This window comes from Cynara cardunculus, unplaced genomic scaffold (genome assembly GCF_001531365.2).
Source record: "Cynara cardunculus var. scolymus isolate 2C unplaced genomic scaffold, CcrdV1 Un_Scaffold_196, whole genome shotgun sequence".
NCBI classification, from domain to species: Eukaryota; Viridiplantae; Streptophyta; class Magnoliopsida; order Asterales; family Asteraceae; genus Cynara; species Cynara cardunculus.
The window spans coordinates 142,963-161,056 of record NW_020200567.1 but is presented as its reverse complement, the minus strand read 5'-3'; the positions used below and the strand labels follow the sequence as shown (position 1 = coordinate 161,056).

General features: G+C 34.0%; 1 protein-coding gene across 1 annotated transcript; it reads right to left on the bottom strand.

The window, feature by feature from the left end:
- Window positions 1-438: 438 nt before the first annotated feature.
- LOC112501521 (lipid phosphate phosphatase delta-like) lies at window positions 439-5,654 on the bottom strand. The gene is made up of 8 exons (XM_025105177.1): window positions 5,296-5,654; window positions 4,665-4,760; window positions 3,827-3,901; window positions 3,611-3,741; window positions 2,620-2,723; window positions 2,410-2,538; window positions 1,372-1,487; window positions 439-1,063 (listed from the first exon to the last, which is right to left on the bottom strand). The coding sequence occupies exons 1-8, from the start codon at window positions 5,458-5,460 to the stop codon at window positions 653-655; spliced, it is 1,227 nt and encodes a 408-aa protein (XP_024960945.1). The 5' UTR covers window positions 5,461-5,654; the 3' UTR covers window positions 439-652.
- Between the last annotated feature and the right edge of the window lie 12,440 nt (window positions 5,655-18,094).

Below are 18,094 nucleotides of genomic sequence, written 5' to 3'. Positions count from 1 at the left end.
TATTATATGAAACAATTTCACAACCATATATGAAACAACTTCATCAAAAAAAGTATTATATGAAACAATTTCACAAGATTAAACAATTTCATGAAAAAAATTCATAAGATTAAATAATGAAATCGACAGATGAAGGTGGTTTGCATGGTTTATATAAATTAGGGCGGTTTTCATATGATCACTCCTCTATATATGTATGTATATACACATATATATAATATATACACACATAAGGTTGAGTTTCCAGTGAGAAGAGTAATAAGATCTCCACCCTTAAATCAATCCTAATTGAAAATCAATACTGCTGAAATGTGTCAAGATACACCATATCAACTCCCTTCTAAAACATCATTAATGGGTGAGCATAAGATTAACAGTGATCAAATGTAGAGACCCCTTCTTACGCTTCTCACACTCACTCTTTTTCTCACACGATCCAGACAAAAATTCCCATTTTCATTAGCTCTTAATATTTATTTACATTCAAAAACCCAAGTGTTACATTGGTAAAACACTTAACAATGCTTAGGGTTCAAATCTTCATAATATAACTAATAATATCATCACCAAATATGTTGTACATGTAATACTAAAATACATTTTATACATTTTAAAATTTAAATGTCTCAAAAGCTCATGGAATGATCATATATCACAGGTTGAGGTGGGAGAACAAAGAAGGAACAAGATCAACCACAGACCAAGCAAGACCAGCATATTGTAGCAATCGGATGCCGGTATCAACGTCAAACGAGTCCTGGCTGCCGAAAAACATCTTCTGGAGATACCCGCTCGTTTGTTTGACTTCGTTTGACCTTTTGACGGCGGGAGAAACGGTCAAAGCTGTGACGTAGCCCGATGATCTCACGGGGATCCCCAGTGCACTTGCTGTAATGGGTAGGATCCATTTCGCGAGAGCTTTGCTGCAGAACTTGACGAGCAGGATTGTCGGGATACCGACCAGAACTCTCCCTGCAAAGGCTGGGATCGTGAGTTCGGGTGTGAATACACGTGCTACTTTTTCGTGGTGGAATTGATGGTAAGTCTGTTGCACACCGGTTACCTGCATAAAAACAATGGATCTCGAGACATGAATGTATGGATTTACTTCCGTTATGTGGGTCCCATCTTAGAGCTTTTTCAACGAAAAAATGGGACCCACACGTTCGAAAACCGCACTTGTAACTCCACAAGTAAAAAGGTGTTTTTCTTGTGGGGGGTTTTTTTTATATGGCCAAAAAAAGCTTCCGAAAGTAGCACCATTGAGGAATAAGAAGCAAGTGCATATAATGGTTGCAATTTTCGTGATATTCGAAAACAATGGTTGCAATTTTCGTGAAACAGCAAGTGCATATAAGAGTTTATTCTTACGATTCCCAGTGCCACGCCCGTGAAGGCCGTGTGATACTCGAAACTTGGAGTTGGATGCTCGGGTGTTGGGTATGCAAAGAGCAATAAGAAGCTAAGAGCAATCCAAAAGGTTGTAACTGCAACAAAAGTAAAGCATTTTGAGTGTTGTTACTATCAATTCTGATAAAGCAAACCACACGAACCCCAGAATACCCTATCCACCTGGAGGTGGGGTAAGATGTATGTTGACCTGACCTCTACCCCGAATAGTAAATTGGTTGTTTCCATGAACAATCAATTATCGTCCAAATGGAGGATAATCTTTCAACAAATCTTCAATTTTGTAATATACAGATCCAAAAAACTCCGATACGCCAAAGACTCAACGGCCTTTGCGAAAATCGAGGAAGGAAATCTTAGTATGTGGAAAATTTAATACAATTTGGCATCTAAATTTGAGTGGTACTCCGACCGTCAACATTTTCCTTCTCAAGATGTCTCAAAGTAAAGGCGATATTTCCTTTTTGGCAAAGAATCGTTCCAAAACCGCCTATTTACCCACTAATAATGTTGTTTACCAACACCTTCTGACCAACAAATGTTGCTGACCCAGTAAGAGTGGAGAGGCTTACTTAGGGGACGTTTATCAAACACTAATTGATAAGTGCTTACCGTATGTCACTTACCTTACTGGGTGAGTATGGCAAGAACCAAGAATGTTATCTGGTAAGAGGCATAACAAGGATCAAGAGTCTTACCCGGTAGGTGAGGGAGAAGACTCTTACTCGGTTAGCGCTACCAACAATCCGTTTTGATGGCCGAAAATGTTACCTGATAAGGTAAGTGATGGTGGTGAATCTTGCCATTAAGCGCGCTTACCCAATAAGGGTTCAACAAACGACCCCTTACTCGGTTAGTACATCTTACTCGATCAACGCTTATCCAATTCTTTTTTAGTGAACGGCCCCTAAGATTATATATTTACTTAAGGCTTGTTCAAAGACCCCGAGTTAGTACAAAAAAGGAAACAAATATTATATCAAGTACAAGAAAGCATACCGTTTTGTCCTAAAATTACAAAATTGTCGATGCTTTCATGAAGATGAAGCCAAAATGCAAGAATTGTCAATCCAAGAACAAGACCACCAATGATGTCGATCACACTATGCATGCCAAGATATATTCTTCCTATAAAGAGAGAAAGAAGGAATCAAGTGTTGATGAAAATAGAGCAAATGGGGATCGTAAAACAAAAGGTTGAAAACTTACCAAAGCCAATAAGGCCTACGAGCAAGCAAACAAATAAAAATGATGCTACTCGATAGGATGCATCTGTATTCTCGAGGCATGAGAAGACATAGTGCAAGAGGTACCTGAAACATCCCGAAAGAAAATATGATCTCAAAAGTGAGATTATGGGTATCCAAGAATTCTATTCCAACACAAAGTTTAGTAACCCACATCTATTTTCGCAACCTAGACTAAACGAACCTAGTATATCCCACCTTGAGGTGGGGTCTGAGGAGGTTAAGATGTATGCAGGTCTAACCTCTACCCTAAAAAGTAGAGTGGTTGTTTCCGTGAAGACCCCAGGCTTAAACCACAAGGGTTGTGGCGTAGTGGTTGAGGCACAGGGGAATGTGGTGGAATATCCCATTTGCCCTAGGTTCAATTCCAAGCGTCCACAACAATTGTCGCTACTTAGTTTATCAGGGATGATGTCTTACAGTCACAATTTGCCGGGATCAGTCTGGGCATATGTCGGGATAGTCTGGGCATAGCCTGGCACACCCTTCCAAAAGAATAAAAATAAGAGTCCCCAAGCTTGCTTCTAGATTATGTGATCCAAGTAGCAAAAAAACCTACCCTTTTTTCCATCAGCCTTTAGGGTTCACTAGAGAAGAGGATCTTGAAAGCAGCATTTTCGAGTGTCAAGGAATGGAAGATCTTTTATGCAATTGTATTATTGCAAAGGGGTTGTTTAACAAATTGAAGTCTTCACTGATTCATGAGCTACCAATGGGGTGATGACATTTGTGTCTGCTATAAGGGTTTAAAGGACAATTTGAGAAGTTCAAAAAACTTTATCAAACATATCCTTAACAGTATTTCTGATGAACCATCTTAAGAAAATTGGCTCACTTAGAAGCTCCTATGACTACATTATGCAGAAAGATTGACCAAGTTTCATGAATCATTAAGTATTCACAAGTGAATAACTAACCAACACATATAGAAACATTTGAAAGTATTAACATACCCAGATAAACAGACTGTGTTAAGAGTGTGAGAAGATGGCAATCCATATTCCAATGCATTTTCTTTCTCATCTTTAGTGGCAGTTAGTATCCTAACGGGTGGTGATTTGGGTCTAGGAGCCGACACCACATCCTACACAACATACACAATTTCAGCGAATATGAATAAAATAACCTCCAAGAAATCCAAAATCAAGAACCAAATGATGGCATTGTACCTTTATACAATTCCCTGAATAATCACAGAATGCCATCAAAAGCGTCATTTGCCTTGCTAATTTCCCATGTCCACTCTACAACATGAAAACTAAAACCACTCAATCGATCCGAAAAGCACAACAAGATCTCCTATTTAAAGAAAATCTATTTCTGTTTCGAAGTGTGAAGATACGGGCACATTGGAACCTCTTTTTTGTCGTATGCTTGCATTTAGTACCAGTAAGCAAATGTGCATCAATGAGAAGGGAAAGCTTATTATAGAAGCTGACTATCCAAATAAGCATTTTCAAGAATGAGTAAGGGGCTGCTTAGTTGGTTTTCCATCATGTTCTAGATGGATAAAGTTGACTGTGTAGATTAATTTGTCTCTATAGATTTGGAGGGTTTTATTCGTAGATGGAAGAAGCGTGTTTTTTGATTGGGAGGGGCAGGTTCGGAAAAAACTTGGCTTTCTGCATAAAGACCCCCCCTAAACGCTAACCAAATAAGACACTTTTTATATCATTAAGCCACTTCCGAACAGTCATGCATAGCTGACCGAATAAACTGTAAGTCCCATTAAGCTGTTAACAAACACGCTCTAAGTAGCATTTGGAACACATGAACTTTGACACTTCATTTCCAAGCGACCAGGTCCCAGCAGAAAAATGCAAAAATCACAAAATTAACGAAGAGAAACTCAAATCTGCAGAATATCGTGTTCTTCCTTTTTGCAATTTCACAACTGGGTTGGTTGTTTTGAAATGAATTCCCGATAAACTTGCTCCAAATGCTTATCACTCTTTTGATGATGGGTTCTGCAAGTGAAGTTTCCACATATAGAAAGAGAGAATTTACCCAAAATAGCAAGGGAAGAAAGCCAGTATAAAAAGGCACAGAAACAACACAAGATAACCCAGAGAAGAAAGCATCCAAAGAACCACGCTGGTATTTCTGCAAGCATTCACCAATAAAATTAATTAAGAATGAATCATTCAAAACCAATAAAAAGCATATTGATGAGATTAGTAACAAGGGAGCAATCATCTCACCAAAATTCAAGCAAAATTCAATAAGCCAATAGAATTTTAAGCATGTTGATGAGATTAATTACATGGGTTTGTCTGTTAAAATGTTGCTAATTCTTCAAATATCCACCAAAATTTAAGCAAAATTCAATAACCCAGTAGAATATTAAGCATGATTATGAAATTAATAACATGGATTTGTCTAAGATGTTGGCATTTCTTCAAACGGTCAACAAATTCAACACGAATAACAAGCGAATTGATGAGATTAATGACTATGGGTATCTCCATATCGATATAATGCTGGTATTCTCCACATACCCCACCAGAAATCCAAGCAAAAATTCAATAAAATTCAACATAAAAATAAACAAAATCACAAATTAATAAGATTAATGACATGGGTTTATGCCTAATCAAACATCAATTGTGAAAAAAAAACAAAACAAAAACATGTATACCTGGATCTGAAGAATCGCAGGAGTACCGGAGATTACATGACGAGAAACCCATGGTTGTATCGAAGATCTAATCTTCTGGGTCACATTAAACATCGAAGATACAACGATCCATGTCAAAATCCCACACAAAAACGAGACCTGCCATGTGGGTATTATGCTCTCCATGTTTGCCTCTGGTTCTTTGTTTGTTCCCTCCAATCTTACGGTGATCAAGGAAGGCGAATCATGATGTCTTTTTTGTAAATTTGAATTGGGATTTGATAATTATAACCTGGGAATGACCGTAAATGGACTATGACTTGGGTTTGGATTTTGTTGCGGAGAATAATTTCTGGCCAGTCGGCAGCCAGATCAGGAACAGTCCAAGAAAGCTTTGGTTCTTTGTTCTTTTAAAAAAAGGAAAATAAAGTAGAACTTTTGGGGCCAAATGTTTTTGCAACTTGTTGGAGTGATATTTGAATAGGGTTTGTGTTTATTTGAGATCAATGATTTTTTGTGAGATAATTTATATTCATTGATCAACTTTATAAGCTAATAATCTAATGGTCTAAAGTTGTACGGTGACAATTTTATGATTATTGAGAAGTTTCGTGACGTTTATGAATATTCAAATTGTCAGATTGTAGATCTAATCCAAGAGTTAAAAATTTGTCTTACGGGTCTCACGAAAAAACATTGGTCTCACATGATCCCAAGTCTATTTGAATATGTTCATGTGTGGAGAAATTGTAAAATAAATAAATAAAATCAGTAACATTTTAGTAATTATTCATCTGAATGTGTATGTATATGTGTATACAAGTAATTTGTAAATAATTTGTCCGATTTACATACGAACATAAAAAACCAAAATATAATTTCAATTACTTGTATGCACATATCGTCCAGATAAATAGTTACTAGATTATTACTCAGTTTTTCATTTTTTTTTAGTTTTACTCTAAACCTTCCTCTATTTGAATATGATTTCATGTGTAGTACAGATAAAAGTTAGCATCTTTAGTGTAAGATTCTCAGTTTACATCTTATCTTTTGCTGAATGAAATTACTGATCTTTACCATGCTTATCTAATTAGGTTATGATAGATAATCTCTGATAATTTATATACACTTATGTATGGTTAATTCATAAATTTTATATTTTTTTAGTGAAAACTAGGATCATTTTTAACTTTCAGTATAATAAAATTTTACAGTATTTTATATTGCATTGGTACACAACTGATCCTATATATATCTTTGACATGTCTTTATCAATAATAATGATAACAAAATATTTTTCATTGAATATATAATTATATGACTTTAAGTCAATGAAAATCGATTATTCATATGTGCATTGAGAACATCTCTGGTCGTTGTTTGAAGAAAGTTTAATTAAGACTTGACCACTGGAGTTAAAGAAATGATGTTTTTTTGATTTTATATGTCAAACAAATTAGAAAAAAGATTGTTGTTTTTTTTCTATTTATACTACCTTAAAAACTAGATTTTTTTTAAAGTCTTGAAAACAATTTTTAATGCACAAAGTACTATATATTTATGCGCAAAGTCTTAAAAGTCTTAAAACAACTCATAATCCATTAAGTACTACTACTTTATGCATTTAGTCTAAAATCTCTTAATCTACAATTAACATAACAATTAGTACAAGTTACCAATGCACATTATTACTTTTTCTTTTCATGTTCTCAATATACTTTTGACACATTTTACTCATGTATTCACCCTTTCATACCTCTATGTCTTCTCCTTATCCCCTAAGGTGAGATTCAAATTGATATTCATCACGAGTTATTAAAAGTTATCTCATTCATCTTTCATTCAATTGCTCTATAATTCTCGCTCTCGTTCTCTTGATTCTTTGACACATTTGTAGAGTCGTTTAGATATGTTGAATTTTAAATATATTGAAATTTAAACTGTCATACAATTTTTTTCATCGATAGACTGTAATTAAAACCATAACTTTTATTTATTCAAATTGTATTAATATGTAAAGATCAAGTGTAATTCATATCATCGTTAAATCTTCTCTAATAAAACCAGTGAAACTTCAAAATCGTTAAAATTCACGGCTCTCGTTGTATTGCACGAGTACACAACTAGTATATTATTAATTAAAAAAATGGGTTAATCATTAATGTACCTATTTTTATTAATTATTTTAATGTTTTTACCCCTAATTAACATAAACAAACAAAAAATATCTGGATTTTTAGAGAGATGGTCCCCACTATATAAACCCATAAAAATTTCAAAGATGGTCAAGCTTTTATCCGGTCTGGTTGTCAATTGCTGAGTAATTTGATGCAGAATGATCAAATGGTTAGAATGATTAAGAGACTCTCATGATATAGTGCAAAATGAAATATAATTGTTCGGTAATTGTTTACAATGGAATTAGGGCATTGAATGGTTAAGGGAGGTCCATAATACAATTTTTTAAAGGGTTTTAAAATCATTAAGAAACAAATTTTTTTTTGTCAAACAAGATTCACCTCTTAACGATTCAAATGTTGCATCTTAATGGAACTATTAAGAGGTCTATCTCTAACTTCTCTCTAACATAGAATTCTCTCGAAAATCAATGATTTCAACAACAAATCCACACATTTGATGACAAATAACTATGATAGAATCACTAAAATCCCCAATATGCAGATTTAAGAAAAAACGTGTTTTTTCGAGTTTCATTTGTTGCGAGTTCTACATAATGATTGATTTCTGTATTCTTTTACATTTTTATGCTTTGTAGTGATGGATACAATAACATCTAAAATTTAAACACGTTTTGGTGGAAAAATCGAACTCTGAAAATATGAAACGTTTTTATCTATTTCTTGTGTTTCTTTTAAATTTTTATGCTTTGTAGTGATAGATATAACAGCGTTGGAACTTTAAACATATTTTGATGGAAAAATCGAACTCACAAAAAAGTGTTTTTTTAGAAAGCTACAGTGTTTTTAGAGTTGTCTAGAAAAATGCTTTCTAAAAATAAAGGTATTTAAAGAGACACATGTCTAAATATCTAAAAATACAGGTATTTTGGTATATGCATGTAGTCTTGTATATACGTATTTTGGTATATTTATACTATATTATAAAATAATTGATAAAAAAAACTCTTAAAAACTATTTTTTATGCATGAAGTACGTTTATTGATGCATATTACTTAAAATAAAATATTACAAATAAATTGTACGTAAGTATAACTTATCAAAGTTTCATGTTTGAATTCGTGTAACTAACTGCAGATAAACATAGTGCAATACAAAATAAACATTTCATTTTAAATATAACAAATCTAAAATATAATTAGGATAATCATTGACTTCTAACAAAATAATTAATGATTATCCTTATTAAAAATTATATTATTAAATCAAATATAAATTACTTCGTTATTAAATTTAAATTAAATTATAATACAAAAATTGAATTAAAGAAATTACACACAATTTTTTTTTAAATAGTTAATTTGATACTAATATTGATATATTTATTTTCGAAATTTTATGATATCTTCAAATTTATATTTTATTCAAAAATAAAAACATTAGTCTTTTTTTCAAAACCACATAAAAACCATATTAAAACATCTACAGAGACGGAATAAAATGAAACATTAAAATCGAGATATATCGCGTTGTATTGCACGAGTACCCTTTATAGTATTTAAGGGTGTTTGGGATTGCTTATAAAAACAACTTATTGACTTATTCAGGTGTGACACTGGTAATAAGCACTTTTGAGTGTTTTGATAAACAACTTATACCGGTGCCAAACGAGTAATAAGAAGTTTTTGAAGAAGTTAAATCTTTCTGACTTATAATAAGTTGATAAATACTTTTATAGAAAAACATAAATTGTTTCAAATAAGCAATCTTAAACACTCCTTAAAAATTGCTTAAATCTATATACGTGTATTAGTGTGTGTATAGGCATTCTAGAAGGGGGAAATAGTAATTGATTTACCTAACAATGATTTTTAAATCCGTTGGATTTTTAAATTTAAAAAAAAGTTATATACGTAATTCCATCTATTTGTATATAGATATGTAGAGAGAGATTCAAACAAGAATATTAACTAAATAAAAGAACTTGAAAACAGTTAATTCAAATACAAAATCACATGTGATTTTACACCAATGGTTAACGTAAAGGTGTATAGGCTACGTGGCATGCAACCAAAGTCGTGTGAATCACATGTGATTTTACACGTGATTTTAATATAAAATCACATGTGATTCGACTATTGTCTTATTAGGTTATTGTTCTTGTATGAACTTGACTCTAGATATATATAATATAAACATTCAAGATGCCATTATTTTTCACATGTGAAATAATATTGGTTTTATTATGGTTCTCAACATTTTGAGTTTCGCATGAGAGGCTCAAATAAAAAGGCTAAAGATCATGTCAAAACAATAAGCGATAGTTCATATGTGAATCATAAAAAAAAATCCATTTAAAAAATTTCTATGTGAATTCATATGAATAACCCGAAATACATTTTATATATGTATCTTCAAATAGATTTTTTCCGGATTATTTCAATGATTCACATAAACCTTTCATTTTTACCTTCTTACGATATTTAGCCTTCTTATTTGAACCTTCCACTACATATAGAGAGATACAAATGAAAATGTTTGAAACGTGAAAACATATCTCAACCATTACGCACATACGAAATTCAAAGACAGATAGATGAATTCATATTCATGCCCTTTTCACGTCGTTGAGGTTTTTGGTCTCAATTTGTTAGCCGATGCCAATTAGACATAGTTTCTAACATAGGTTAAAATTTATAAATTCTTTACAAGGTTCAAAACGTCATTCGATTTCGCGTTTGTAATCTTGTCTTACGACAAGCAGAAGTTAGCAACGCAAAAGGTGTGAATCTCTACATTTCGACAAAAACGCATCTCGTATGTGTTTTAAAACCAATTAATGTAATATTTGTTGTTAAATTTGAAAGAACACTTTCGTACAAGGATCTTTATGAATCTATACATGTGTATAAATATGCACATATGCATGTGAGATACATTTTCTTTTTGTTAACCATGGTGTCCCAGCCAGCTTGTGTGTTCATCGACTAATCTCAGGAGTCCTGAAGAACAGCCAGAAAAATTCCCAATGGCCTTGCAAGACCTAAACCGATGACCCCTGAGGAAAATTGTATTAGTTTTTTTTTTTTTAAATCATTCCTCGCCTTTTTATAACCAACTTTATTGTGTCTTCTTCTGTTTGGTTGATCCATGCATCTTAGTACTCTCCATTTCAACATTTGAGCTTGATGCCTGTTTACTACTACCGTTGGCTTGTCTTCCTTACATGGTGCCTTCGCTTGCCCACATGTCGTGCCCGTTTACTACTACCAAGACACACTTCCTCTTGATATTTGTTGGTCTCCAAATGAATGTGTTATTGATGATGAATATTCATCATGAAGAAGAACACGTATTGTGTATGTTATTACTTAAAAACAAAATGCCAGATACAACCAAACAAGAAAAAAGATCGAGTAGAACAGTTCAAAGCGTTATGATGGTTGGGTTGGGTTCTGATGAGAAGGAAAGTTAAAGGATTTTCATCCTTAGATGCATATTATAATGAAATGCACCAAGATGCATCAGATCAATCATCGTGTCAAACGTGATTCATAGGTGGGTTTAAGATTAAAGACGATCAAGGATTCAAATCCCTTTTTACGCTTCTCATTTAACTCTACTTCTCACAGTCTAAAATGGGATGGAATTTGATTCAAAGGTCGATGCTTTTCTATTCTACAAAAGCTATGCAAATTCTAGATTTGACATTATCTTAAAAGCCAACCATTAACCCATAATATCTATAAACTTTCAACTCTCAAATTTGTTTCTACAAGATATACATTATTTGGTCTTAGATTCAAGTCGGGAACACTTTATTTTAGAAAATACTAAAACTAACACGTAAATTTTGTCGTAACAAAAAAAAAAAGTTCTTACGTTTTAGTACACAGATTGTTTTGTTACCTGTTTGTGTAAATTGATACGACACTGACCTATGAAAATTCGACCAACATTATATTTTGTGATGGATTTCACGCCAAGTAAACATTCTAACAACGATACCTTTTTGTTGTATGGGAGACTCAAGGAGCCATTTACCAACTTGCAAGAGAAATTACTCTCACTTACCTTATCATTTATAACATTCTTGGTCATCAAAATGGATTGTTGATAAACATCTTGAACCCAGTAAGCGCTTACCGAGTAAGACTCTCGAGGGGTCGTTTACTAATCACCTACCTTGGTAAGAACTTACCGAGTAAGACTCTAGGGGGCGTTTACTAAACACCTACCTTGGTAAGCGCTTACCAGTTCATTTTATCAAATGAACATAACAAGGACCAAGAATCTTACCCGACAAGATAAAAGAGAAGGATCAAGAGTCTTACCCGGTAAGTGATCAGGGTTACCGGGTTATAAACACTTGCCATCAATCCATTTTGATGGTTGGGAATGTTACCCCGTAAGATAATTGAGAGCGGTGACTTTTGCCTCTTTTTGAAAGGGTGTCCTAGGCTATGCCTAGACTAATTCCAACAAATTGTGGAATACAAGAAATCAGCTCTGATAAACTCAATGACCACAATTGTTGTGTACGTCTGGAATCGAACCCTGGGCAGATGGATATACCACCACATCCCTCCCGGGACTCAATCACAACGCCATAACCCTTGTGGTTGACTCTTACCAGTAAGCGTCTAGTAGACGGCTCACCAATCCTTGTTACGCCTCTTATTGGATAAGATTCTTGATCCTGTTATGACCAATCAGTAAGGTAATGATATTTGCAAACATTTAGCAAACGGCTCCTAACAACGATTCTAAAATGGACAGTTGGTGGAATGAGGACAATGTTCGTGTTCATCTCTATCTCAACATGCATCTAATCTATTGCATGTTTTAATACCGAAACATATACACGATGAAGATGCGAGTATGGGATGCACGTTTGGCATCAAACTTTTTGCAACAAAAGCATCTTCATCGGTCGTTTTCAAGCTTTTTCTTGTTTGCACCAGAAAATGTTGCATAATTTGAAATGTTGTATGCATCTCAAATGGAAGGCCATTAGGGTTTCTCCTGTGCCCTTTTGAGGATTCTATTCGAGGATTGAATTTCCATCAAAGCTTTTTCATACCTTGAAACTGAGCTATTCAGTTTGTTGTTCTTGCAGTTTTATAATTCAGCATTCACATTTATGAATGCTTTATATCTTATGTGTAATACCAGAATACATAATACTTTTACCATTCATTAATTGACATATTAACATATCTTAATTTCATATTACTTAACATATATACAACAGTTCCTTAACATGTCAAATGTGATACTTTGAGCAGGGTTCCCAAAACTTTTGGGATCCAATTTAGCAGTGTTTAGGGTCTTTCATCAAACCTGTGCATAACTATAGTCCTTCTCAGTGCTTATCCAATCAGGGACATTCCAATCTTTTTGGAGGCTTTGTTACACCTAAAACTTTCGATTACACTGCAAAATGAGATAACAAAGATATATATATATATATATATATATATATATACAAATTACAGAGGAAAGATAAGGCGTACTATTTTTGTTTTCTGGTATAACTTAAAGTGGTACTGAGGGTGGGTTATATTTTTTACATTCGTTGATGAATGACACCAAACAATGTAAAATTAGGCCCCAAAACACATTTAATATGCTAAAGAACGACCCTGTATTTAATGTCAATTAGAAGACAAAAGTAATATGCCTCATCATTGCCTCTCTAACTTGTTGTTCCCTCTTCAATCATCTTTTGTTTCCAATTCTTGATTTGGCGACTGAACTCGCCAAAGGCTCAAATAACAAAATTGTGTATTTCAACCATTGTTTTGGATGCTTGAGAAATATTTTCATTTGAGCATGTTAGTTCGATTTCTTTCATGTTACTCACTTCAAATTTCTCTAGTTAATTGTGTGTAAATTAGTTTGAAATTGTTTAGATTCAGATAATCAGATTGTTTAGGTTCAAATTATTAAGTGTTTAGGTTAAGGTTTAGATTGTTAGTTGTTCAGGTTCAGCAATTTTTCTATGCTTAACATATATGTATCTTTGTTATCTCATTTTGCAGTGTAATCAAAAACTTTGCATGTAATAGGATCTCCAAAAAGATCGTAACATATTGCATATCAAGGCGAATTTATTTTTGATTTGTTATTGCAATTCAAATTTCTCCGGTTAAAGAGGGAGGGGGGAGGGAGAGTTCTAACGAAAACAATAACCAAATAAGAGAACACGAAATCGGCCAAAAATCACATGTGATTTTATACCAACGGTCAACGCAATGGTGTGAGGGCGACGTAGTCTGCAACCTCAGGTTGCAGCCAAAGTCACAAGAATCACATGTGATTTGACCGCTTTCTTATTCTCTTATTTGGTTAATGTTCTCATATGAACCGGACTCTCTCTCTCTCTCTCTCTCTATCTATCTATCTATCTATCTATATATATATATATATATATATATATATATATATATAAATAAAAAGTTTTGGGTATAATAGGACCTCCAAACGTATCTGTGTATAAGGTGAATGCATTTTTTGATTTGTTATCGCAATTCAAGTTGTGTGATGATAGCATATTTAGTTTAGCGGTAGCTTATATCCCATTTGTTTCCCTCCTTTAGCAGAAAGGTGGCACATGATTCCTTTGTAACAAAAGCCCACCCTTTTTGGCTCATGGCATTTAGAACCCAAATCTTACCATATATTGTTGTCTTAAAATGATTCAACAAACCACACCTAATTGTGTCGAATGAATTAGAATTTGAAGGTATTGGAATGATATTGAATCCATTTTGACCACACGTTTGGTTGATAAGAGATAGGATGGAATCCATCAAAGGAATTGAAATATGTCTGGCTGGTTGGTTCGGAGAGTATAACTTTGGAATTGTAATGAAATAATGATAAGTGACCAAAATACCCCTTTATGGGATTTTTGTACTTTAAATTAGTAATAAAATTAATTGGTGGTGTAGGTGGAGGTAATGGCAACGGTAACAACTCTGGTTGCAACGGCGGTGGAGGTGGTGAGGATGGGGATAGTGAACTGATGGTGGTGGTTAAATTGGATTACAAGGTTACTTATAATCAAATTATGAATCCTTTACATTATCAAGGAATGGAGTTCAAATTCATCGACTCATGCAAAGAAATGATCAAATCCCTCAAAAGCATAATTTGATGGAATCTAATCAATTTAACCACAAAGCCAAGAAATTTGGTCAAAGAAATCTGCAATTCCAATTCCATCGGATTCCACAAACCAAATGCCCCCTAATAGTTTGATGATTCTAACGAATTACTTTGAATAAAAATGTTTGATCACAAAAGGTAATACCTCGAGTTTATGTTAGAATGTGAAGGTATTCTAGTGGGTTGTCTAGCACAGAAGAGAGAGGTCAAAGTCAACCCTCTTCGAGTAATCTTAGTTTGGCATAACTTTGCTATGACCAAAAGACAGATGAATTGTTCAGGTTAAACCGTGCAGGAACACGATACATTTCAACTTTCGACCAAATTAACACACATAGATTAGCATAGATTGATGCAAGTCAGTGTTCGATTACTAGTGACATGTCTTAAATAGCCTTTGATTAGATTGGGAAATCTTTTAGGCCTAGATCAATATCATCTATTCTTTCTAGGGTAAATAGGTAATTTTAGCTTTAAAAAGTTACCAAATGGGGAAAGCTACATGCAATTTTCATGGGATTTCTTAGAATGAAAGGAGCGGTGATTTCCATCGAACTTATGGAGTATAATCTTAACCAAAAATAGATAAAAAGGTCATGAAGAGTGTGGGTGGGAACCCATTTTTTGTGGCCTTGAGTAGAAAGGAATAAGAGGCAACATTCTTGACTTGAGAATAAGACCTATTGGCTTTACTTAAAAATAAAATTCCAAGATTCTATTCCTTAAGAATCTCTCTTTCTATTCTTTTTCTTTTTCCATCTCTCAGCTGGAGGAATAACATTCCATAGTTATTTCTATTCGTTTTCTCTTTGATTGTGTGCGAGTCACGTGTGGGTTGAGCCACCGCCAATAAGGTTCTAGCAGGTGCCCATGGTTCATAAAAGTCCAAGAGGAATATGATTCTTAAACTATGATACGTTCTTACACACACACACACACATATTTATATATATATATATATATATATATATGTTCCTTTATGTGAGCTTCACCTTGTCTTAAAAAGAGAACTTAAAGACTATTACTATGAGAGCCTTAAAAAAGGAAATACAAGTACATAAGAGAATAAGTACCCATTTTCTAGATTCTAAAGTTGGATAGAATATATACACAGGAATAAAATTAAAGAAAGAAGAGCTTCACATACCTTGGTACTTGCCAAAAGATAGGTTATCTTTCTCTCTCTCTCTCTCTCTGCTTGAATATAACTCTGAACAAGAAAATATTGATATCATCTCATTATGCAGATGTTGTAAAGGACCGTTTACCAAAGTACTAACGGATAAAAGTGCGGTTTGGGTCAGCACTAATTAGTGTCTGAGGGCCTGTTTGTTAACAGCTTAATGAGTTTAATGGGACTCACAGCTTATTCGATCAGCTATACATGATTGTTTGGTAGTGGCTTAATGATATAGAAAGTGGTTTATTCAGTAAACTTTCAGGGGGAGCTTTATGCAGAAAGCCAGGTCTTTAAGTAAGCTGCCCCTCCCAATTAAAAAACAGGCTCCTTCTATCTATGAAAAACCCTTCCAAACAAAAATCTTCACAATCTATACAAACAGATTAAATCACACCGACAGATTAATTCAACTGACAGCTTTATCCATACAGGACTTAATGAAAAACCAACCAAAGATCCCCTAAGCAAAACAAAATGGTGAATGGTTTGAGTAACAAAAATATGAATTCCATTCAACCAATTACCTGATGATGATATGGGATTATACTAAAAAAGAAAAATTGGAGTTAATGGAGCTTGTATGTAAGATACCAACAGAAACTCCAGTTTCTAACCATTTATACTATAACTTCTTCTGGACCTGAACGCTTGTCGAATTCTGTGCTACACGAAAATAGTTGATTTAGTTGCTGATCTAACTATATCTAAGAAAAGGACGAATGTATAACGATCTTTGAAGATGCCATCTCATCTTTGATAATACCCAAGTGCTATTTTCTTTTTCCAAAAAAAAGTGCTGAATTTTTTTTTCAAGAAATGAGACCTAAATTTAAAACAAGCTAGCTAGAGATGCACAGAAATGTTCCTCATGATGTTATCCTATCCACATGCCAGCAAACTGTTAAGGAATTTCTTTCACTTGCATTTTACCTAAAGCCCACCAGATTTCCTCCAAACAGCATAATATATGAGCACCAAAATGATCTTTGAAAAAGTTCTGTTAGGACTGACATGAAGATGTCATTTGCTGGCTGTATGCTTACCTATGTAAATGTTTGCCTTATAACTTGAAAAGATCCACAAGTGCTAAAATTGATTTTTTTTGTTTAAATAAATAACAAATTCCAAGGAAAAGAAAATGATGTCTTGGTGACCTACACCAAGAAAGATGTGTGAAGATTCATACCAGATGTGCTTCTACTCATCAAATGCAAGAATTGGAGGCAAGTACAACCCATCATTTGATCTTTCTTTCTTTTCAAAGGGTCCCACCCGAGTTCAAATTCTTGAGGCCGGCTGTCTTATATCAACCGAAGAATAAAAAGATTTTGGTTGAGGGCCCACTTCCATCTATTCTAAATACTGTATAGACTGAATAAGTACCAAACTTATTGAAGGGGACAAAAAGGAATGTATTCTCATTCCATGCCTGCCCTCCAAGCAGAAGCATCTCCCCATTTTTCTACCTTTCTCTTGTATGTATGATGTATCTATTCCAAGTTGCAGATGCTTTAGTCAACATAATCTTCTTCCATTTCTCCAAACTTAACTGCAGATTTCCTTTATGTCATTATCTATATCCTGAATACAGAAAGATGAAAGATGATTGTCATTAATACCATGATAATGAGGATTGGGAAATGAGGAGTAAAGCTAAAAGAACCTTCTACGGGGAGAGAATTAAGATGTCTTTCAAGTCCCCAAGACAACAAAGCAGGGACGTTCCAATCTTTTTGTAGGCCCTGTTACACCTAAAACTTTCGATTACACTGCAAAGTAAGATAACAAAGATACATATATACAAATTACAGAGGCGAGATAAGGCGTACTACTTTTGTTTTCTGGTAGAAATTAAAGTGGCACTGAGGGTGGTGGGGTATCGTTTTTACATTCGTTGATGAATGACACTAAACAATGTAAAATTAGGCCAAAAACTTTAGAGGCTGCGTTCAAAATCACACATTTAACATGCTAAAGAACAGTCCTGCAACAAAGATGGTGGATACCCTGTAATCCTGGTCAGAAAAATCTTGGAATAAGGTTCTTTTCACTTTACCACACTTGTGGATCTATTCTGGTACGCATTGTAAGGTGTTAAGTGTTCTATAGTGCAAAGGAATTAAATATATTTTGGACTGAGAATAAAAAAGTGGGGTTGCAACACAAAGTACTCACTCAATGAATGCAGAAGAAAACCGGAAGAAAGCGAGTCTATATACAAGTCGCCACGGAGATTGGATTGGATTTTTAGTGTTGTTCCTTCACCAGATCTGCCCAAGATTCTATGCTTCACTTGGATAGCATCCGTCCTACCCCTATCCCCCC